Below are 23,336 nucleotides of genomic sequence, written 5' to 3'. Positions count from 1 at the left end.
AAAAGTAGTCCCATGACAAGGAAGCAGTTGGAGGAGGTTTGATGAAGAAATGTATTTTCAATCTAAGCTTACGTTTTATTAAAATAACTAGTGGAATAATAATAAAATAAGGATGATATTACTCGAGTTTGGTAGCACAGGGAGCTCCATGGAGGAACACAGTTGAAAGGGCGTGTCGCGATCCTGCCATTTCAAAGACAACACAGGTTCATGTAGCTGAAGACCGTGATTTTCGATTTCATAATCGTTACAGCCTTACTCCTTACTATACAATGCTAACAAACATTACAATATCAATATTTGGCCCCAGGCCTATTGTATGTACATGCGAAAATGTGTTGGCTTCACTTGTCGGCTCCTGCAGAGAGCAGTAACTCACTTTTCAGATGCTACTCAGGTTGTTTATCATCTTTCCTGAGCCTGTATGTCCTGAACTGAGACTTTCACTCCTGTAATTGAATTACTGTATATCCTTTCCCGCCATCACTCTGCCCTTATCGTTGTTCTTGTTTGAGTAGACAAATCTGCAGTCTGAATAAAAAGCTGCAAATTGCAAAAAAAAATTCTAAATAATGCTGTGCAATGGTCTTTGTACCTCAGTGATTCATGAGGATGAATTAGCTCCACTCCTGTGAGTGAGTTTACAGTATAGCTAAGTTAGTACTTCCACAGTGGCCACTTTTGTTTAGGTATTTGGTGCTTTCAGAGCTGTTGCATTTCTTTCTCTTACTTAATCCCCAAAGAGTGGACTGTGAAATCTGAAGTCACAAGATATTTCAGTGAATGAAAATCCAAATCACATGCAGTGCAAGTCACATCATGTACTTTCCACTTGTTGTTTTCTCTTTTGCTCTAAAATTAACTTTTGGGGCTGTGTGTGTATCGTCGATCATTCAAGGACAAGGGGAAGAAATGAATGTGTTTCCTAGACACTCCAAATATAAAATACAATATTTGAATTTAAAGGACAATTAACCAGCATGGATTTGGGGAATTACGGTTTTATTTCTGTGTCTCCAGTAGTGGACATTATATCCCTAGTTAATGCTCACATCATTTTCATAAATAAACTAAAAGCCATCAAGTATTTGGTTGACAAACCAGCAGCAGCCTGTTCTGCTTTTGTGTTTTGTACTTTTAATTTCACTTGGCTGATTGTGGGTGGTAGACCAACACATACAATATCATGTGTGCTTACTATTTGGAAACACTGGCCTTCAACTTCACCAATGGAAAGTCCCAGACATGAGATGTAACAACTTGTTAACCTTCTGTGGGTGTGAGGTGGGCTTGTGTTTCATGGAATGTGTTTGTGATACCTGAGTGTCGACACGGTGACATAACATTATCTGTTACATTGTTGAGAAATAGTCGCTGATGAAATGTGGTTAAGAGATGAATGCAGTGGCCAATAAAAGCTGGAGAATAACAATATATTATGTCCCCCCCACCCCCACCCCGTCCACAAATAAGAACCTGATTTGACTTAGTAATGTTACTTGTAGTGAAATATCTAGACTATTTTTCTGCTGTGGTTTGCACCCTATTCGCCTTACCATATCTATCCCTTGGTCTATCCCCTAAAACCCTTTTCTGGCAGGCAGCATTTTCAATAAACATCAGAATGAGCTGTTGGTGGTCTTTTTATTAAATACCACAACATTTTTAGTTGAACAAAATATTAACTTATTTTAATGTTACGATCAACTAAGGGTATACTTATACAACAACAGCAGTGCTTTTTGTTATGCGATCTGTGAATGAAGACTGCAAGGTACTGCACTTGATTCTTTAGTGACAGTAAATAAACACTTTCCTGGACAAATGTCCTGAATAGAAATGCTACTACGTTACAAGACTGATTCACCATTGTTGGCATACTCATGTATGCCCAGAAACAAAGTTTAACACCTTAAACGTTTTTAGAATTAAATGGGAGCACTCAATAAACTTGTTTTCAAAAAAACTTTCACTTTTGGACTCATTTCAGCAAAAATGCTGTCTATGAGGGAAACTATTTAAATGCATATAGGATAGGAAATGCTAAACACAAACAAAACGCCATGTGTTATAACATGATGTCTTGTCATTAACATCGTATGGCTATTTAAGTGTGCAACAAAGTTAATACAAACAACTCAGTATTGTACTGACACCAATGTTAACATGCTCTGAAAGGTGTCCAGCCTGGTTCATCATTATTATAAACCACTCAAGTAGGTAATCCAAGGTTACCATGGCAATAAAACAGACACTATTCTCCTAAATATAGGTAAAATTAGTACATATTCAGATGTTTTTCAGCAGTTCCCCTTTCCTGAGGAATTAGTGACGATCATCTGCAAACTAAAAATAGGTTTCACTTCTGAAAAGTCATTCTATTCCCAAGTTATTTTTATTACTTAAGTGTGGAAAATGGATGGATATATATATTAGCGTTATCATGCTAATGCTATATTTGCACTTTCATATGTACAGTATTTATATTTTTAAATGATCTTGTCCTTTAAGCAGATGACTGAGCTGTTTGTCAGAAATAGCAAGCCACACTGTTGTCATACTGTATGTTAAATGAGACGTGCCTTTTTTTCCAGAATTTAAAACCGTTCCCAGGTGTTTTAATAACTATTCTGAGACATGCTTTTATTATATCTCAAAATATCCCAAGGATGAAGCATTGTTGTACACTTTGAACACTTTATTTCATATCTCACTGAAATTAGCCAATTTTGGGGGGCTGTCCCTTTCTCATGCAAGTGAGCCACTGCTCTCCCAATGGCGAATCAGTTCTTCGTTGCCATGACGACTGGGGCCCAAATAACCCCCACTGCCACCACCTCGACAACATGCAAACTCCACACAGGGGAGGCCGGATTTGAACTGTGAGGCAGATGTGCTCGTCCACCGTGCCGCCCTGGACGAGCAATCAAGTATGTAGTTATCAGAAGCTAGCACTGTTAGCTAATGCTAATCAGTGCCGCCAACAAAACTCAATGCAGCTCTGCATACCGGGTTTGACATGGTAGCAGGGGCATCATACCTGTGTGTCATATGAGTGTTTCTGTATGTGTCTGAGTGTTTTAGAGGTTATCCGGCACTTGCTTGAAAGTGACACTGGATCTTCCCCATCCTAGCCGCTCATGTCATGTGTTTATTACAGTATATTAGCCCAACAAGTTAAAGATACATTTTCAGAAATAGGTACACAACAAAAGATTTCCTTGGCTTTTTAATTTCACATTTGAAGGCTGGGCAGGCAGCGTTAAAATGAATGTTATTCAGGAATTCTCAGCAGCCACGTGTCTCTGCAGAAGTGACGTGCAGTGTGTCTGGCTGGCCGCCTATTAATATCTCACCACTGAGATGGCCTCGAGTCCACGCCTATAGCAAGGGGGCGGGCTCAGCACACTGAGACGACAAGGACAAGTGAGATGCTGATCTGGCGTAGGAGTGACACAGCAGCATGATAGAGATTGGACGAGAGGGGAAGGACAGTTATAACAAGATTACAGGATCGCATACGTTGTGTATCACATGCCTGATGACAGCATGGGGAGAGTCCATCAACACTGTTGACTTTGTGTTTGCTGCTTTCTTCATTCATTTGGTGAATTCCTTCTGGCCCTTTTTTTTATTTATTTTTTGTGGGTACATGAGACTTCCTTTTCTTCCACTTCTTCTTTGTTGTAAAATGTGCTTTTCAAAATACAAGAATTGTATCAAACACTGCCATTAGATCATTATTAATTCAAAAATATATATTGTTATAGTTGTAAGTGTGGATAACTGAGTAATGTTGTGTCTCTTTTGTATTGAAATAAAATACCTCTTTCAGGTTGTCAATCAATACTGACCCTTACTATCTTTTTAAAGGCTGAAGTTGTGATACATCTCTACTAGTTTTTTGGTGTTCCTAATAAAGTGGCTGGTGATTGTATGTACAAATGATTTAACAAAATTCTACGGTGAGTTTTAATCCAATATTAACAACTAGTCTGAATTAGCCTCATGATTTCTGTTTTACATTTCAACATGAGTCATTCTGTTGTGGTCAAAATGTGCCGAAGTGGGAGATTCAAAAGAAAGAATAGGCATTTGCTGATGACACAAGAATGTATGTGTTTGTGTTTGGGGGGGGGGGGGGGGGAATAGCCGACCGACGCGTGTGCGAGAGGGGGCGGGACCAAACAGGAAGCGATGAGGTCATAGCTAAACTAGGCAAAGGCGGGTGGTGTAGGAGGGCAGACAGGAGGGATGAGCTCAGCTGCAGAGGCGTAGGCGCCCTCCCAGTGCAGCTTCAGTTTTCTGCCGGTGACCGCTGCCTGCTTGTGTGTTTTGTTGTGCGCTGTGGCGGCCTGTCCTCTTTAGAATGCACTAGGAACAGCACAGAGACGCCGGCTCTCGGTGGCTGACATGGTGGGGGACTTGTTTTTCTGGAGCTTCTGCTGTCTTAGGCTGTGGAAAAGGGACAAGAAGGTGAGTAGGAGTACTGATGCGGATGCGGATGATGTATAGTATCCATGAGCCGGGAGAAGGCAAGTGGTTGACACGGTGTTGCCGGCTGCTGTGATGTGCACTTCCCTCCATCTTTTCTGGCTTTTGAATTTAAAGCCGATACTGCGTAGCTGCAGAATATGTGTCACTTAAATGTAGGTCACTTTAATGCAGTGTAATTCCTGAGCTCTCCTCTTTTCTGAGAGGTGCTCAAGGCTTTTTTTTTTTTTTTTTTTTTTTTTTTTTTTTTTTTTTTCATGTAAAACTGATGAGCCATGGCACATAGGCACTATTTTTAGAGAGAATGGATGTGCTGATTTGTATGAGCATTCTGCAGTTGTCATGTTAAGCAAGTATCTCTGTCTTGCCAGGCCATAATTCCTGAGTAACAAAGTGGGTGTGATCTCTACTGTTAAAGGGAATAAACTAAAAACGTTACCAGGATCTTTAAAGCAGGGCTTGTATGTACTAATCTATGTACTGTGCTGCTCTACTGTTAGGGGTAGAAGGGGGTTTCCGTTCTGAGCATCAGTGTACTGTCTTTTCTCTGGCTCTTACCTTAATTGTATTTGCCTGAATAATGACTTCTGTAACTCTACTCCAACATCACTTCTGATGTGGAGGCCTGATCTTGGTCACGTTCGGGGTTTTTACGCAGGAAATGATTTTGACACCTTTGTCAAACTTGACTGAGTGCTAGCTCTCCCTATGAGGGAATATCTGTTACCGTTTAAATGTCTTGTTTTGTTGTCAGAGCAGAATTATGATAATATTGAAGCTGCGGGCCCACAAATGCTTTAGTTCTGTGAGTTAAGACTTGCATGTGGACTTTTGTGTTGGTGTTGTGGTCAAGTGAATTACAATGAAATTCAGCAAAGCCAGATCCACTTTTAATTTATTGAACCCATTGAGAAACATTGTGTCCACTCTTGATATGAGGTCATTGTCTTCCATATTTAGCCAGGCTGCCTGACAGGTGCTAATGGAAAAGCACATGATAAGGTTATCTTATTCATAAATCCATGTGTGCTCGCAAACACTCTTGCAATGCATCTCATTACATACAAAAAATATATATAAACTATTGTTATATGAAATGATCATTCATTAATTTCCCGTTATGTTCTTAGAGGTTTTTCCTTTGCAAATGTTTAACCACAGCAGGATGCTCATTGTCCAGACAAGCGATCACTCGATGAATCTCAACATCGGTGACGAATAGTACGAAGGAGATGTCAAGCATCTCTTCACATAGTAGTACCCATGTTTTTTCCACGTTTCTAGTTTGACATAAATTACACAGATTGGCTCAAAAGTGTCCATGCACATTCCACAGACAAGCAAAGGTCACACATGTTAATCATTTAAAATAATAATAATGATAAATACAAATACATAAAGTTCAAGCCGCATTAAGTCAACTTCATCTCTGGTTGCCAGTCTCGCTGGCATTTAAAGTGATATCCTAGTGAAGTAAATGTAATTGTGTGAACGAGCTGCGATATTAAGAAGAGAAGAATGAGCAGTGAAGCATATGCAATTGAATTTGCACAGACTTCCTAATTACAAAATTAATTGATCCTGGTTCATTTAGTCATTAAGGCTGGATACAATGTATTCTGAGGCGCTCTACGTCCAAAATGTAGAGTAAATGTTTCCCTAAGGTAACCATGGTACTGTAATAGAAATAATCTGTTTCTGGGTCAAAGTTTTGCCCTTCATAAAACTTAGGTATATGTCGCGAAAGAAAATAATAGAACAGCCACATAGGAAGCACACGCACGTAAGCCAAAACTGAATTGGTTAGCACGTAGCCTATGTCAACCAGAGACATGAAGAAAACAGAAAGAAGAATAAATCTTAAACTTTCGGCCCCTTTACTACAGGAAATATTCACCTTTCACATTGAAATAACTCATTCAGAAAGAGTTCCATTATCATTTTTGCGCTGACGTTTTTACGAATCATAACGTTACGGTGAAGGGATTCCATTTATATTATGATACGATTTTTGGGCCTTGTAACCCAGCCCTCAGTCTCCGTTTGAAGCAGTTGGTCTATGACAAAAATATGAAAAAAATATTCAAATACAATTCATGTACAATGAAAATTAGTGTGAGAGTAAACATTTTTGGTTAAAAAAAAAATATTTTTTTTTTTACATACAGTATGACGGCAAGCGCTCAAATTGATTTGGTAGTTATTGCTTTATTGGGCCAATTTACAAACCTTGAAAAAGGACTGCCTCACAGGCTCTCACAGCCTTTTTAGTGACCTTGCATTATAAGAGTTCAAGCTTTTCATGCTGTGAAGGTATGATGTGTGTATAAATGTTACTGTACATAGTGAATATTCCACCGCAAGTTGAGCTGAAGAAAATCACGAATCGAAACTGCATTATCTCCCAGGAAAAATTGCAATTTGATTTTTTTTTCCCTAAAATTATTCAGCCTTACAATCTACAGTAACAATACTTTAGATTGCTATTTTCTTATTTATAAAAACATAGTCATAATTCAATGGAATGTAAAGAACAGTTTGTGCATCATTATTTTATGCTTTAATTACTTGTGCTGCTCTTGCTGCTGTGTGCCTTAACCTCGGTGGGAAATTCAGTCCGACGATCTCACCGTACCCCGAGATTGCGGTCTTCAGACAGAGCATGCTCCATTTTCTATGAATTTACTCATGAACGTGTTGGCCCTTGGCAGGGAAATGTAAGTGCATCCGCCATGTTGAAAGAGTCAGTTCTGCCTGTACCGAACGACACACTCCAACAATGCCCCTAGTCTCCGAACGTTCTGGGGCACAGGGAGCGCGCCCGGAGTGAACTTCCCAACGTACCCTCTGTTGATATTTTGTGTGGGTGTTGTATCTGCGCGACTAAATATAATGCAACTATATGTTTGTGATAAGTGGGTGTATACCTGTAATGGGATGTATCAAACAAAACGTGGATGTAGGTGTTGTGTAAGCGTGGAGCCAGTAATATGCACAGGGTTCATGTGTACTGCTGACCTACTCAACTACTACATCCTTCATCCTCCATCCATACCTGCAATAAGTTAAATTTTTTTTAACCAAAAAATATCATAAACTATCACTTTTTGAACTTGCCTTGCGTAACCACTAACTCAGATGTGCTGCCTTTTGAGGGCCCGTAAATGTTGAAGGTGGAGAAAGTGAAACAATTCGATCATAATCTCATGGAAAGTGAAGTCCTGCTGCCATTGAAATGGAACACTCTGTTGCAAAATAACAAGTTTTCCCCTGAATCCACCAAACCGTTCAGCGTTGTCCCGGGAGGGGTACATATGGTCACAGTTTGTTGTGTTGTTAATAGATAGAGCCACAAAGCCTCATGGCTATCAGTCACTCAGTCACACACTCCAAACCATGATGAGATCATACGCACTTGATAGACTACAGCAGCCTGAACACAAACGTGAACTATCTCATTCATTAAAAATGTGATGTGATGTTTTATACATGCGATGTTTGTCGAATGTGGCCTCAGAGTTGTTTGTTCGACAGTCACATGCTCGACACACCACAGTTATTCTTTTATCTGGCCGTTTTTCAATTGATTCATTCTCCTCGTATTTCACTCAAGCATTAATATCTTCCTCCTTTATAATTGCCACGTTGGGGCGGATATGTTTCCCAAACATTTACAAAGGCAGCTGTCGTCTGTCATATGTGGTTTTAGTGTGTGTGCGTGTGCGCACAGTTGTGTATGTTTGTGTGAGTGTTAAAGCAAATGGCAGCCGCGGTGTCCTACTGTGCAGAGCCACACACACTTTTCATCCCCGGCCAGCTGTCCTCTCTCCTTCCTGTTTCTCATTTGGGGGCACACACACACGGGTCATGTTTCCGTCACAACAGAGACACCACATTGACATTGCATTCATTTCCTGAACCCTACATCCAATTGGTTATCCAGTAATAAATTATTTCGACTCTACGGGTCATAAAATAATGAATTTCCTTTAATTATATGGATGCTTTATAATTCTATCCCTCCTTCATAATATCTAATTGTATGATAGGGTGTTTACGTCCATTAAATGTCCAGACAGTGTCATAAATTAACTGTATATGGCTCCTGTGTGATTATTCAAAAATATTGTTTTTATTTTCTCAAGAGGTAATCTTCATTCTTTAATCCAGGCCAATTTTAGGCCATTTTGACTTCCAAAGTCAGCTACGACTAATATGCTTGTACCTCGTATTGTGTGTGCGTTTCTGTGGTCAGCGCTGCTCTCCCAGGAGGGTGGGGCAGGAGGCATGGGCCTGTGGACATTGATTTAATTGCGCCGATGCGGCCCATGTTTTGTCCTCTTTGTCTCAGGTTTTTCCCTTTCATTGAGTTTCAGTTTGACCATTTAAAAGTGACTCTTTCGTGATGCTTAGTAGATGTTTAGCACATAATGTTTTAACGCCTATTTGTATGAGGCAAAAGCATATCTTGTCCAGCAAATCATTAATTTTGTTTTTATATACAACTCCCTGCATAGCCACATTTTGTTTTTATATGCAATTACATGCATAGCCACCTCCTTAGATAGCCTTCCACAATCCGCAACCGCCAGCTGTATCAAAAAGTCTGCCTTTACAAAGATAAGAACGCTCAGTTTTGATTGGCATTGTCAGAGAGGTATTCCTTTTTTTTATAGATATATTTGTATTGTGGTTGTAGTTTGTAGTGGTGAATAAGTTGTTTTATTGTAAAGGCAGACTCATTGATAGAAGTCTTATATCTCATTAAATATGCGGGTGTACCTGCCAGTGAGTGTTGATGACGTTTCAAAATAATTTTTAATCAGTTGTCTAATAGCCTCAATATTGAATGGTTTATTTATTACTGATGTTGTCTTCACAATTAGCTGAAAATAATAAATGTATCTATGTGGGGAAAAAAACATCTCCATAGTACTTTCTGCCAGCTGAAATTAACACAAAAATAATTACAAAGAAAATTCATCACTTAATCCATTGTTAATTATCCTAATGGTGACTCAAGAAATGTATGCCTGTCCTTAACTACAATATCCTTTTATGTTTCAACACACCTCAAAATGGACTTAAAATAACAACGGCTTGTTTTTGACACTCAGAAGAAATGAAATCCAACCGCATGTTTAATCCTAGCAATCTATTCAAGATGTTTGCATAAAAAAGGACAACATTACCTGGAAGAATTAAAAACGATCGATATGGTTATGTGATGTTGACGTCCACTTAATCACTGTCACAAGCGTTGGTTTAATGTGTAATGTTAAACCTGGGTCAAAACCGCATCAAATGTGTGTCATTTCATATTTTGCGAATTATTTTTCTGTTCGTGAGTTCATTTCATTTGTATCATTTCTATGAACAAATAAAATCTGCAGAGGGAGCAGAGTGATTAATGTGCTCATTGCCGCCTCTGTTTTGGGCCAAACTCAGTTCTCTTCCTTTTTGCGCAACCGCCCTAAGCGCAAGAGATCAAATCTAATCTACCAGACCTTTCCCTACATCTCACACCAGTCACAAGCCTTGTGTTGCTTCCTTTGTGCTGGACACTGATGTACCCGCTTAAACTTGCATTTTTTTTTTTTGTCTCTATCACAGGTTGCAGGGGAGCAAAAATATCACCCTGAATGCTTCACCTGTCTGAACTGCAGGACATTCATCGGTGATGGAGACACATACGCTCTGGTGGAGAGATCCAAACTCTACTGGTGAGCACTGACTTTCTAAGTCTTGCGATCGCCAGTCCCCTGCCTCTCGCCCAAAGTCGGATAGGATAGGCTCAAGCTCACGTGTGGCCCTTTAGAGGACAAGCAATATAGAAAATGGATGGATTCCGTTCTTAAAGCAATCACCAGTCACAACATTAGGTACACTTGCACAATCGAATACACAATTTCAAACAAAGTTGTTGTGACTTTTAGCTTGTCCCATCAGGGCTTGCAACAGCGAGTTACTCGCATGATTTTTCAGCGGGATGCCCTTTCTGACATGACCCACTCATTTTTTTTATCCGACTTGGGACCAGCAGTGGCTGGGTATCTGGGCTCTGGCCGGGAATCAAACCCACACTGTCTGCAGGAAAGGCGGCAGCATGTACCACTACACCATCATTACACTGCACAGAGTACAGTTAAAAACATTTTTTTCTGTTTTGAGTAAACGGGAAAATATTGGAAACCACTCAGTTTGATAAAGTACAGCTCTACAGAACTGCCAAAGGTTTTAATGACTACCTCTATAACATGCTATCCAGTATATACACCTTACAAACCAAGCTTTATTATCTTTGTAAATTAATTTTTGTAATTTTTCGATACATCTCTTGCATTACATTTCTTTAGACTGGCTAGTGGTCATAATGTTTTGGCTGCTGAACGAATACAATGTAGCTCCATGGTGTGGTTAGACGCCGTCTTCCCAAAGTACCCCAGAATTCATTTTAGTTACTGCTGTTACGAACTGAAATCTAAAAAGAATTTCTGAGCCTTTTGAAGTGCACCCAAAACCACAAATAACGAGCAGTAGACCAAAGAGAAATTACATTGAATTTTTCATGAGTTGTAAAATTACAGCTTGAGCGCAGTCTTTTTAAATACACTCAGACTTTCTGAAGCCACATGAAGTCTCTGAAATCCATTAATAATGCAGTCCAAACTTTTCTTTTTAAGTGTTTTGCGTGCTTAGCAATGTTTGGAAACACAACACCAATCTGTATGAGCCATTTGGTCTCTGGATATGGCAGTAATTGGGCTTGCAGTTTGACCAAATCTTTAATTTGCCTTGGAGGTGTTCTGTATGTGTCAAATAGTGCTTATTGTTAGGTTGGTTAGCTTTGGGGTTGTGTCTGTCTCAGGTTTAAAAATAGCAAACGCTCACACAGTGGTTTCACTGAGAAACTAGTTGCTCGACACAAGCCACTGGCCCAACCAGGGTTTTCACTCTTAAGGGGAAGTGATGTTATAGTGATGTTACATAACATGAGAGAATAAAGTCATACTGTCGTGTTCTTTGGAATCTTAAATAGACTGTACGCGCGATTTTTATTTATTTATTTTGTAATTCCATCAATCGTGGTTGAGAATTCTGTATTTCTCGCCTTCAATCCAGTGGTCACTGTTACTACGAGACCATCGTCACCCCCGTGTCGCTGCCGGACTCGCCATGCTCACGGATCCCTCACACAGTCACACTGGTGTCGATCCCTGCGTCCGCCGAGGGTACCAACGGGCGTCGGGGAAGGGGCTTTTCTGTGGCTATCAACCAGCCGCTCAGCCCGAATGAAGACTGCAGTCCTGAACTTGGACGCACAGTCAGGGTCTCTCAGTGAGTCTACAAGATCAATAAATGACAATGGAGTGACGTATAAGTGGGGGTGGCATGGGGGGGGGGAGTGAGCGAGAGAGTGCGAGAGAGAGAGAGAGAGAGAGAGGTGATGAAAAGATTCTATCAGGTAACACGTTTTCACCAAAATAAAGGTGAGCAATCATCCTTTGTTTGTTGTACAAATGTGTTTTTGTTCCTCCACTCCCCAGAGTGGATGCCGACTGCATCAGTCCAGATGTGAAAAATTCCATCCACGTGGGAGACAGGATCCTAGAAATCAATGGGACTCCCATTCACAACGTTCCTTTGGATGAGGTATTCACCACACAGCCAACAATGTAATTTATTAACTGCACTTGTGGATGCATAGTTCTTCTGCTGCATTTTAAATATTTGTCACATAATTTAGACCAACAAAGCTCATTCTTGCATTTGATGTGCCTCTAATGTTACTTGGTATCTCAACATTGGTTCATAAAAATACTAATAATATCATCTCCTAATTCCATTTCACAAATTTATGACACCTTTGTTATAAATTCAGACTGAATAAGCCAAGTGGTTGCGTACCATAGGTGGCAGCTTGGTAGTTCGTACTTTACAAGCGAACTGCCAAACAAGTCCAAGTAAAGGAGGCCATATCTGCTTTCAAGAGCACAGTTGTCAAAGTCAAGGCCCGGCGGCCAGATCCGGCCGCGCCACATCATTTTACGTGGCCCGCGAAAGCAAATCATGTGTGTCGACTTCCATGATTCTTGCTCAACTCTGTAGTGAAATTACAAATTGTCATATGTAATACATAATAACCATAATAATTACAAACTCCTTTTTACAGTAACTTGAACAATAGTTAAACTATTATCCTTGACTTCTGATTTCAAAGGTAGTTATCCATTAATGTAGTATGTATATGTAATAATATGATGAGGTGATTAAACGTTTATATGGTTTCGCCGTCATACCGGCGGCCCTCTAAAGTGTCCCTGTGACAAAAATGAGTCTTGACGCCGCTGTTCTAGAGGCTACGTCAACATAACATCCATCCATCCATCCATCCATTTTCTTTACCGCTTATCCTCACGGGGCGTACTGAGCCTATCCCAGCTATGTTCGGGCGGGAGGCGGGGTACATCCTGAACCGGTCGCCAGCCAATAGCAGGGCACATAGAAACAAACAACCATTCGCACTCACATTCACACCTACGGGCAATTCAGAGTCTTCAATTAACCTACCATGCATGTTTTTGGGATGTGGGAGGAAACCGGAGTGCCCAGGGAAAACCCACCGAGGCATGGGGAGAACATGCAAACTCCACACAGGCAGGGATTTGAACCCCGGTCCTCAGAACTGTGAGGCAGATGTGCTAACCAGTCACAACCATGCCACCTCAATATAACATATTACGGTTGATCTGTTTTTTGATGACATCTTAAAAAGCCTCATTACTCTGTTGTACAATGTTTGCTGTCAATGTACAGTAAATATTAGATCAAAGGGAATTGAAGAATGTCTCATGGGATACAATGTGGCGGGCTTGGGCCTTGAAAATGTTTTCTGATATTTAAAAAGTACAAAAGTGGAACTCGGAATTATGTCAGTTATGATACCATCCTAAAGACAAGCACAACCAAAAGGAGTAACCAGCGATTTAATGAACTTCAATTTTTTATTGAATTTATGGCAAAAACTGTATAAAAGCTAAAAATTATTACTTGTAGTCAATACATTAGCATACATCTAAAGTCAGCAGACAGACAACAATGAACCACTTTTGAACATATCACGTCACCATGTTTTCACATATCGACATTAATTTTATTCTAATTTTGGATTGACCTTTCAATGTGATTTTCCCAGATCGACCTGCTCATTCAGGAGACGAGTCGGCTGCTCCAGCTCACCATCGAACACGACCCTCACAATCAGGTGCAAGAGGAGAGCACTTCAGAGATTGGAGAACAGGTTGATGGCCCCTTGTTCCCCCAACTGTCCGGGGGGCCCAGCCCCATCCTGCCCATCACACAACCCCCCATTCCTGACATCAGCAACCTGAAATCGCGCCTTGTCACGTAAGACATTTTTAGCTTCCTTCACTTATTAATAGTATAGTAATTTCTAAATAAATTAATAAATGATTAAATTTGGGCGGCACGGTGGCCGACTGGTTAGAGCGTCAGCCTCACAGTTCTGAGGAGCGGGGTTCAATCCCCGTCCCCGCCTGTGTGGAGTTTGCATGTTCTCCCCGTGCCTGCGTGGGTTTTCTCCGGGCACTCCGGTTTCCTCCCACATCCCAAAAACATGCATTAATTGGAGACTCTAAATTGCCCGTAGGCATGACTGTGAGTGCGAATGGTTGTTTGTTTCTATGTGCCCTGCGATTGGCTGGCAACCAGTTCAGGGTGTACCCCGCCTCCTGCCCGATGACAGCTGGGATAGGCTCCAGCACGCCCGCGACCCGAGTGAGGAGAAGCGGCTCAGAAAATGGATGGATGGATGGATGATTAAATTTGTATTATCGACTAAATTTATTATTGTTTTTTTTTTTTTCAACCACTCACTTTTAAGCCAAGGGACTATTTCTGCTTTTCTTTATTAAGCCTACAATTGTAGTTGTATCCTTAAGTTTTGCTTTAAAAAAATAAACTGATAATAATAATGCTCACTTTTAAATGACACTTTCACAGAGATACAGTATTATTGTCATGTGTATTATGGCCCCACTCATAACAGTGGGTACGGAAAGTATTCAGAGCCCCTTAAATTGTTCACTCTTTGTTATATTGCAGCTATTTGCTAAAATCATTTAAGTTCATTTTTTTCCTCATTAATGTACACACAACTCCCCATATTGACAGGAAAAAACTTAATTGTTGAAATTTTTGCAGATTTATTAAGAAAGAAAAACTGAAATATCACACAGACATAATTATTCAGACCCTTTGCGGTGACACTCATATTTAACTGGTGCTGTCATGTTCCTCTGATCATCCTTGAGGTGGCTCTACACCTTCTTTTATTATACTGATCGGACTTGATTAGGAAAGTCACATACCTGTCTATATAAGGCTTTACAGCTCACAGTGCATGTCAGAGCAAATGAGAATCATGAGGTCAAATGAACTGCCTGAAGAGCTCAGAGACAGAATTGTGGCAAGGCACAGATCTGGCCATGGTTACAAAAACAATTCTGCTGCACTTAATGTTCCTAAGAGCACGGTGGCCTCCATAATCCTTCAATGGAAGACGTTTGGGACGACCAGAACCCTTCCTAGAGCTGGCTGTCTGGCCAAACTGAGCAATCGGGGGAGAAGAGCCTTGGTGAGAGAGGTAAAGACGAACCCAAAGATCACTGTGGCTGAGCTTCAGAGATGCAGTCGGGAGATGGGAGAAAGTTCGAGAAAGTCATCCATCACTGCAGCCCTCCACCAGTCGGGGCTTTATGGCAGAGTGGTCCGACGGAAGCCTCTCCTCAGTGCAAGACACATGAAAGCCCGCATGGAGTTTGCTTGGAAAAAAACACCTGAAGGACTCTTAAGATGGTGAGAACTAAGATTCTCTGGTCTGATGAGACCAAGATAGAACTTTTTGGCCTTAATTCTAAGCAGTATGTGTGGAGAAAACCAGGCACTGCTCATCACCTGTCCAATACAGTCCCAACAGTGAAGCATGGTGGTGGCAGCATCATGCTGAGGGGTGTTTTTCAGCTGCAGGGACAGGACGACTGGTTGCAATCGAAGGAAATCTTGAATGCGGCCAAGTACTGGACGAAAACATTCTCCGGAGTGTTCTGGGCCGAAGGTTCACCTTCCAACAAGACAGTGACACTAAGCACACAGCTAAAATAATGGAGTGGCTTCAGAACAACGCCGTGACCGTTCTTGAATGGTCCAGCCATAGCCCTGACTTAAACCCAATTGATCATCACTGGAGAGACCTGAAAATGGCTGCCCACCAATGTTCACCATCCAACCTGACAGAATTGGAGAGGATCTGCAAGGACGAATGGCAGAGGATCCCCAAATCCAGGTGTGAAAAACATTTTGCATCATTCTCAAAAACACTCATGACTGTATTAGCTCAAAAGGGTGCTTCTACTAAATACTGCACATAGGGTCTGAATACTTAGGGCTGTGTGATATTTCAGTTTTTCTTTTTTTCAAAAATCTGAAAAAATTACAACAATTCCCCTTTTTCTGTCAATATGGGGTGCTGTGTGTACATTAATGTGGACAAAAATTAACTTTAGCAAATGGCTGAAATATAACAGAGTGAAAAATCTAAGGGGTCTGAATACTTTCCATACCCACTGTAGATAGGTAATCTGAAGATATTAGAAACACCTCACTAACTGCATACTAAAACCACAATACACCGGGAAAAACCTTCTTGAAGGTGTCACTCCTCACATTATTTTCTTCAAATGTTTTTAAGACAGAATTTTCTATATAGCTACTGTGTTAGCGCTCATTACATGCGCCTAATGTTGTGGCTGTTGAGTGCAGGTACCCTCATAGAAATGACAAATCACAAAATGATGACTTATTAATTAATTTCTGCAGGCGGAGCTACAGCATCGATAAGTCGCCAGGTTCCAGCAAAACTGCGTCGCCCATCTCGCCAAGGAAAGACGTCAATCGCTCCGAGTCGCTTCGAGTCGTCTCCAACCGGACACACCGCGTCTTTCGCCCCTCTGACCTCATCCACGGAGAAGTGCTTGGGAAGGGCTGCTTCGGACAGGCCATCAAGGTACATTTCTCGCTATTAGATTTGAATGCAATAGATCATTCTGTTTGAGGGATGGTGTGTTTTGTAGTCAGACCCACAAAGTTCAGAAGGTGGCAACATTGAGATATACTGTATGTCAGGGAGAGGATTCAAGAGGTTAAACTTTGAAGGGATCTATGTTACTTGAATGGTCCCATGTAGTGGTTAGCATGTCTGCATCGCAGTCGAGAGATCCTGGGTTTGAATCTCCATCTCTCTTGTGTGGGGTATGGATATTCTATTTGTGCTTGCATGGGTTTTCTCCGAAAACATGCATGTTAGTTTAACGGAAGACTTGTCTATAGGCGTGAATGTGAGTGTACTGTGAATGGTTGTTTGTCTATATGTGCCCTGCGCCCAAAGCCAGCTGGGATCGTCTCCAGCTCACCCACAACCCTAATGAGGACAAGCGGAATACAAAATTAATGGTGAGGAGTAATGCCAGTTGCCCTTGACTCCAGGTGACCCACAGGGAAACAGGAGAGGTGATGGTGATGAAAGAGCTGATTCGCTTCGATGATGAGACGCAAAGAACATTCCTGAAAGAGGTGAGTGGATGTGGACGTCGTCCTTCCTTCATTATCTGCAGTAGATGTGATGATGTTTGTCTTCACCTGTGATTGTAAGACATTGTCGTCATTGCACAAAGGCCGGATCAAGTGGAAGGAGAGAATGGCCCAAAAGGTATCTGGTGATAAGGCCCAACCACCATGATGACAGTAGGCGGGGTCCACATGTTAATGGTGATAGCCAAAGAACAGAGGATGGAACCTCCTAGAATAATATCCTGAAGTGGGTGACTGGGAGGAGGAGGACGTGAGCTGCTTAGATGCAGTCTCATCAGAATTCTTCATAGGAGAGACTGACGAAACACACCAGTGCCACCAAGAGGCAACAAAACAACTTACAGACATTGATGTTGACCTTGACTGAATTGAAACGGCTCTTTTATGCATCCTCTATGCAATAATACTGTGATTATTTATGTGTAAATATAGATCAGAACTAGGTAAAGGTGGTTGAATATATGAAAACACCATAATCCTAATACAATAGGCACTAAAATTTCTCAGGTTTAATAACACAAAAGGCTTCTTTATACTCGTGCGGACGCTGACCGCGCTGACGTCACTGCGGCTGTCCCGCGCGCAGTTTGCCTATATGCTCAAGCGCAACCCACGCGCGCAGTTTTTGAAATGTACTGCAGTTCACCCCAAAGTCGGGGGTGTCGCTACGGCTGGTATTGGCGAGGACACCACAGGGTGGAGTTTCCTCTGCATTTTTTTGGCCATTTCCGGTAGCCGTTTTTACTTTGCTTTCAGTAACAAGGAACAAAGCAACAACAATGGCCACCGTGGAACAGTGTCTGCTAGAACAAATGGACCTAAATGACCAAATGATACGTTTAATTATGCTGCAAAATCGATCGAGAAGGCGGCGGCGTAGACTAGACCTTACCGCAAGGTGTTTTCTCAAGTTAGAAGTGGGGTGAAATATCCAAATTTGGGCAGTCACAATTTAAGTTTGGGCAGTCACAAAGCTGTTGTTTTTGTGAGTCTGTAAACGCACTCACGCGGCAGGTTTTTTTTTCCCAAAATGAGTCATCTTAATTGACTCGCGAAGTTACGTGCGCGGGCATGTGACAGCCTTGTGTCGTCTGATTGGCGAATTGGAGTCAAATGACACGAGTGATCCCGTTTGACTGGCGCAACGGCCGCCCTATGCGCAAGTCGAAGATGGAGTCGTAGAAATATACGCACACACACGCATGAATGGATAAATAAAAGTAGCGAACGGCATGTCGATCATTCTAACGGAGTAAAAGTATCGATCCTTCACATTAAATACTTAAGTAAAAGTAAAAAGTACAGTGCATTTAAAGTACTCTGACAAGTACAGTTTATCGAAAATGTTACTTGAGTAAATGTAAGGGAGTAAATGTAGCGCGTTACTACTAACCTCTGGTGACAAGACATTCTAAAATCTCTGCTGTTCACCCCTGACTCCTAAAACTGTTGTTTGATGTGTCGTCAGGTAAAGGTCATGCGTTGCTTGGATCACCCCAATGTGCTCAAGTTCATTGGCGTCCTCTACAAAGACAAGCGACTGAACTTCATAGCAGAGTACATAAAGGGAGGGACCTTGAGGGAAATCATCAAGAAAATGGTGAGATGATTTTGTGGACTTTGGGAGCAGATTTTGAGTGTCTGCTTCCAGTCCTTTTTCAGGACAGAGTCCAAAGGAAGGTTTATCTGCAGCATCTAACAGTGAACTTCCTCTCCCAGGATAGCAACTACCCATGGAACCAACGGGTCAGTTTTGCCAAGGACATAGCTGCTGGGATGGTAAGTTGGACAACTATAGCAACAGTGCGAATTCCATCAGGATTAGTTAAGTGTTTGTTGTGTAGTTTTGGCTTGTCATTGGTAAAATGCTCAAACACGCATGATTTGAATTCCTGCTGTCACAAAGTTGGCCTCTTAAACCGAAACAAGGGACTTCTGTTCCTCCAAGTTTGTTTGTTTGTCTTTTAACTAAAACTACAAACATTTGTTTTCTTGTCTGTCATGTAGTCATATCTGCATTCCATGAACATCATCCACCGAGACCTGAACTCTCACAACTGTCTTGTCCGTGAGGTAAGAACTCTTTTTGTGTTTTCAAGGGCATGTTTTCTTTGTACATTCACCACAGTGGGTCTGCCAGTTGCGAAAACAAGGCTAGGATTTGTTAACATAAGCCGCTCTGGACTTCTTACAATGCACTCTTCCCATGTTTTAACTCCATCAGAGAGCAGATAACTCTCCAGTAAAGAAGTTAAATTTCAAGCAGGAGATTGTAGCTACTGCTATATCTGCGATGTTGTTGTTGTTTTTTTTTAAATCTAAACCTCCAATGGTAGCTGAATACTGATTAGAGGGCACTTTTGTGTGTGTTGGTAAAGAACAACACATTGGTGGTGGCAGACTTTGGGTTGGCACGGCTCATGGTGGACGACAAGCACGAGGAGAAATTTCCGCCGGGTAAACTGCCAGGTCTGAAGAGGCCTGATCGCAGGAAGAGGTACACGGTGGTGGGGAACCCCTACTGGATGGCCCCTGAAATGATCCACGGTATGAATGCAGAGAAACGCATATGCATCTTATTGGGGCACTCCTCTTGAATATTTCTTTCAGTATAAAAAATACCTGTTAGATTATAACTATTAAAACTAACTATTTTTGTTCTTTTGACTGCCCAGGAAAGAGTTATGACGAGAGGGTGGACATCTTTTCATTCGGTATTATGCTATGTGAGGTGAGTCATGTGGTCACTACATAAAGATGAGGGGAGGGAGTTATATTATGTTCATCACCTGTCCAATACAGGTGATTCACTTTGCAAAGTTAATGTTTATCCATAAATCTCATTTGAGGCACAAACAATTGTCTATCCATCCATTTTCTACAAACCCAATTCCAATGAAGTTGTGATGTTGTGTTAAACATAAATAAAAACAGAATACAATGATTTGCAAATCCTGTTCAACCTATATTTAATTGAATACACTACAAAGACAAGATATTTAATGTTCAACTTTATTGTTTTTAGCAAATAATCATGAACTTAGAATTTTATGGCTGCAACACGTTCCCAAAAAGCTGGGACAGGGTCATGTTTACCACTGTGTTACATCACCTTTTCTTTTAACCTTTTCAATGGGAGACAGGTCTGGACTGCAGGCAGGCCAGTCTAGTACCCGCACTCTTTTACTACGAAGCCACGCTGTTGTAACACGTGCAGAATGTGGTTTGGTGTTGTCTTGCTGAAATAAACAGGGGCGTCCATGAAAAAGACGTATGTACCTTTCAGGATTAATGGTGCCTTCATAGATGTTTAAGTTACCCATCCAATTGGCACTAACACAGCCCCATACCATCACAGATGCTGGCTTTTGAACTTTGAGTCCATAACAGTCCGGATGGTTCTTTTCCTCTTTGGCCCGGAGGACACGAAATCCACAATTTCCAAAAACAATTTGAAATGTGGACTCTTCGGACCACAGAACATTTTTCCACTTTGCATCATCAATCTTAGATGAGCTCGGGCCCTGAGAAGCCGGCGGCGTTTCTGGGTGTTGTTGATAAATGGCTTTTGCTTTCCATGGTAGAGTTTCAAGTTGCACTTACGGATGTAGCACCGAACTGTATTTACTGACATTGGTTTTCTGAAGTGTTCCTGAGCCCATGTGGTGATATCCTTTACACATTGATGTCGGTTTTTGATGCAGTGCCGCCTGAGGGATCGAAGGTCACAGGCATTCAATGTTGGTTTTCGGCCTTGCCGCTTACATGCAGTGATTTCTCCAGGTTCCCTGAACCTTTTGATGATGATATGGACCGTAGATGAGGAAATCCCTAAATTCCTTGCAATTGTACGTTGGGGAACATTGACCTTAAACTGTTTCACGCACTTGTTCACAAAGAGGTGAACCTCGCCCCCTCTTTGCTTGTGAATGACTGAGCAATTCAGGGAAGCTCCTTTTATATACCCAATCATGGCACCCACCTGTTCACAATTAGCCTGCTCACCTGTGGGATGTTCCAAACTGGTGTTTGATGAGCATTCCAACTTTGTCTTTTTTGCCACCTGTGCCAGCTTTTTTGTAGTTATTCAATTAAATATAGGTTGAACATGATTTGCAAATCATTGTATTCTGTTTTTATTTGTTTAACACAACGTCCCAACTTCATTGGAATTGGGGTTGTACCTGTTCAGTGTCACAGGGAAGCTGTGGTCCACAAATTCTGCCCAGCAACAAGTGGGAGCGGCATACATGAAATGGAGTCCTGGCTGGCTAGCTCGTTACAATTGTAGTTCTTGTGAAATTTTTTCGGGGCCATTACTAATGCAAATTTTCACATAATCACTAATAACCAGTCCTCAGCAGGATAGGTGATATAGCAAGAAGATGGATGGAAGTTTTGGAGAGAGTGAGACATAGTACTGGAGTTCTCCCGGTTTGTAGCCTGCTATTGTAGTTGGGTGCTATACCTGGTAAATCACAAAACGCAGCTATATTTTATTTTATATTTTTGTTAGCTGTGGATTTTAATTCTGTCTGAAGAAAATGTTTATTAAAATAGAAATATTTTCCACTTTATACCTCTTCTGCAAAGTATTCCATCCATTACAGTCACGGTGCCATATCAAAATGCATCTAACCTCTCATTGTTTCATGCCTACCTCCACTCGTATGTCTAATGTTTTGTAATTTTAAGAGTCACAACAGCAGCACAGCTATTCCTGTTAAACACAATCACGAGACTTCAAGCTTGTGTGAAAAATGTGCGCCCAATAATCTGAGCAACCTCAGAAAATTTAGCCAGTGCCATTCAGTAAGGTCCAAAGAACTGAATACTCTCTGTTGGTGATGCAACTGGTGTTTTTTTTCCCCTGGCCACACTTCATTAACCTAATCTTGGCACAGTTGATTTGCTCGAAATACTCCAGAATATGACATTTCCAGAGGGACACGCCGTTACGATGAGAATGGTGCAAGTTGAAAGTTGTCTTTATGTGGATACTGGCAGGCAGGCAAAATGCAGCTATGGTCTGCTGGAAACAAACAACTTTGGTCTGGAGGTTTTATTTGCTCTCAGCTGCAAAAAGGCAGGATTCCTTATTTTCTGCTCACTCTTGCTTTTGTGTGTCCTTTTAGATCATTGGCAGGGTCAATGCTGACCCGGACTACCTCCCCAGGGCGGTGGACTTTGGACTGAACGTGTCAGGCTTCCTCGAACACTACTGTCCCCCCGATTGTCCCATTGCCTTCTTCCCCATAGCTGCTGTGTGCTGTGACCTTGACGCTGATAAACGGTCAGTTATCAGATGTAAACGGACAGTTCACTCAAAACATTATGCCGTCTTCACTTTAGGTGTAACATTAAGGTTATTCGCTGGCACTAGTTCGCACTCAATGCATCTTAAAGCCATTTGATAACATTCTAGTTGATTCAGTGCTGTCAAGCTTTATAAAGCATAAGCTACAATGACACTCAGTAAAGTGGGGCTGTTCCACCTTGGGGAGGGGCACCAACCTGTATTTTGCTCGGGGAAAAATGTACTTGGGGGCTAGAAATCTTCATCAGCACTGAGTCCTAAAATTGTGATTGGATGATTGCTTTTCCACACCCCCTCAAATCCCAATTCGAGTCGCAACCGATTCGTGCATAGCCCTACTAATTACTAAACGGGGACCATCTCATTATTTTCTTTATTGCTATGTTTTGTTTAATGATTGCCCTATTCTGAAATGCCTTATAGTTTAATTTCAATTCCTCAACAAAAAAAAAGTCACATTTTTTGCCTGATTACTCATGTTTACTTTAAAGAATGGTACACATCTTACAAATTCTGCCCTGGTATATAAACTTATGAGCACAAGTGTAAAATATGTATAAAATATTTGTATATTATTTTTAATTAATTTAATGATTCATTAGTCAATTATTTAAAGTTCTTCAAAAATATGAAAATTGTTTATTTTACCAAGTTCTTTACTGTTTATTAAAAGTAATTCATAATTTAAGTTTTAAAATGAATTAGTACATTTCAACACAATACATTTTGGGGATAAATGGCATAATGTGATGCAATCAATTAATTTGCAGCAGTCACATTGACAGACAGATTTGGTTTGGATCAGCTGTCCTTTTACAAAAAATTATTTTTTTTTAAATGGCCGTGATTGAGTTTG

The 23,336-nt window shown here is 41.1% G+C and overlaps 1 protein-coding gene across 4 annotated transcripts in view; it reads left to right on the top strand.

Annotated features, from left to right (window-relative positions):
* limk1a (LIM domain kinase 1a) overlaps positions 1–23,336 on the top strand; it is a 51,386-nt gene that overhangs the window by 25,237 nt on the left and 2,813 nt on the right. For 2 of the 4 annotated variants that reach the window (XM_061781284.1, XM_061781285.1), the window contains 12 exons: positions 10,108–10,217; positions 11,617–11,832; positions 12,042–12,147; positions 13,691–13,902; positions 16,393–16,579; positions 17,059–17,145; positions 18,632–18,763; positions 18,883–18,942; positions 19,171–19,236; positions 19,542–19,710; positions 19,839–19,894; positions 22,299–22,456. In XM_061781284.1, coding sequence (XP_061637268.1) covers positions 10,108–10,217; positions 11,617–11,832; positions 12,042–12,147; positions 13,691–13,902; positions 16,393–16,579; positions 17,059–17,145; positions 18,632–18,763; positions 18,883–18,942; positions 19,171–19,236; positions 19,542–19,710; positions 19,839–19,894; positions 22,299–22,456 — 1,559 coding nt within the window. Of the gene's footprint in view, positions 1–4,219; positions 4,477–10,107; positions 10,218–11,616; positions 11,833–12,041; positions 12,148–13,690; positions 13,903–13,960; positions 15,373–15,484; positions 15,860–16,392; positions 16,580–17,058; positions 17,146–18,631; positions 18,764–18,882; positions 18,943–19,170; positions 19,237–19,541; positions 19,711–19,838; positions 19,895–22,298; positions 22,457–23,336 lie in introns of those variants that run through there. The other 2 variants (XM_061781288.1, XM_061781286.1) reach the window with 2 other exon arrangements.

This window comes from Phyllopteryx taeniolatus, chromosome 8 (assembly GCF_024500385.1).
Source record: "Phyllopteryx taeniolatus isolate TA_2022b chromosome 8, UOR_Ptae_1.2, whole genome shotgun sequence".
Classification (NCBI taxonomy): Eukaryota; Metazoa; Chordata; class Actinopteri; order Syngnathiformes; family Syngnathidae; genus Phyllopteryx; species Phyllopteryx taeniolatus.
The sequence above is the reverse complement of the archived record's forward strand: the minus strand, read 5'-3'. Positions and strand labels throughout refer to the sequence as shown.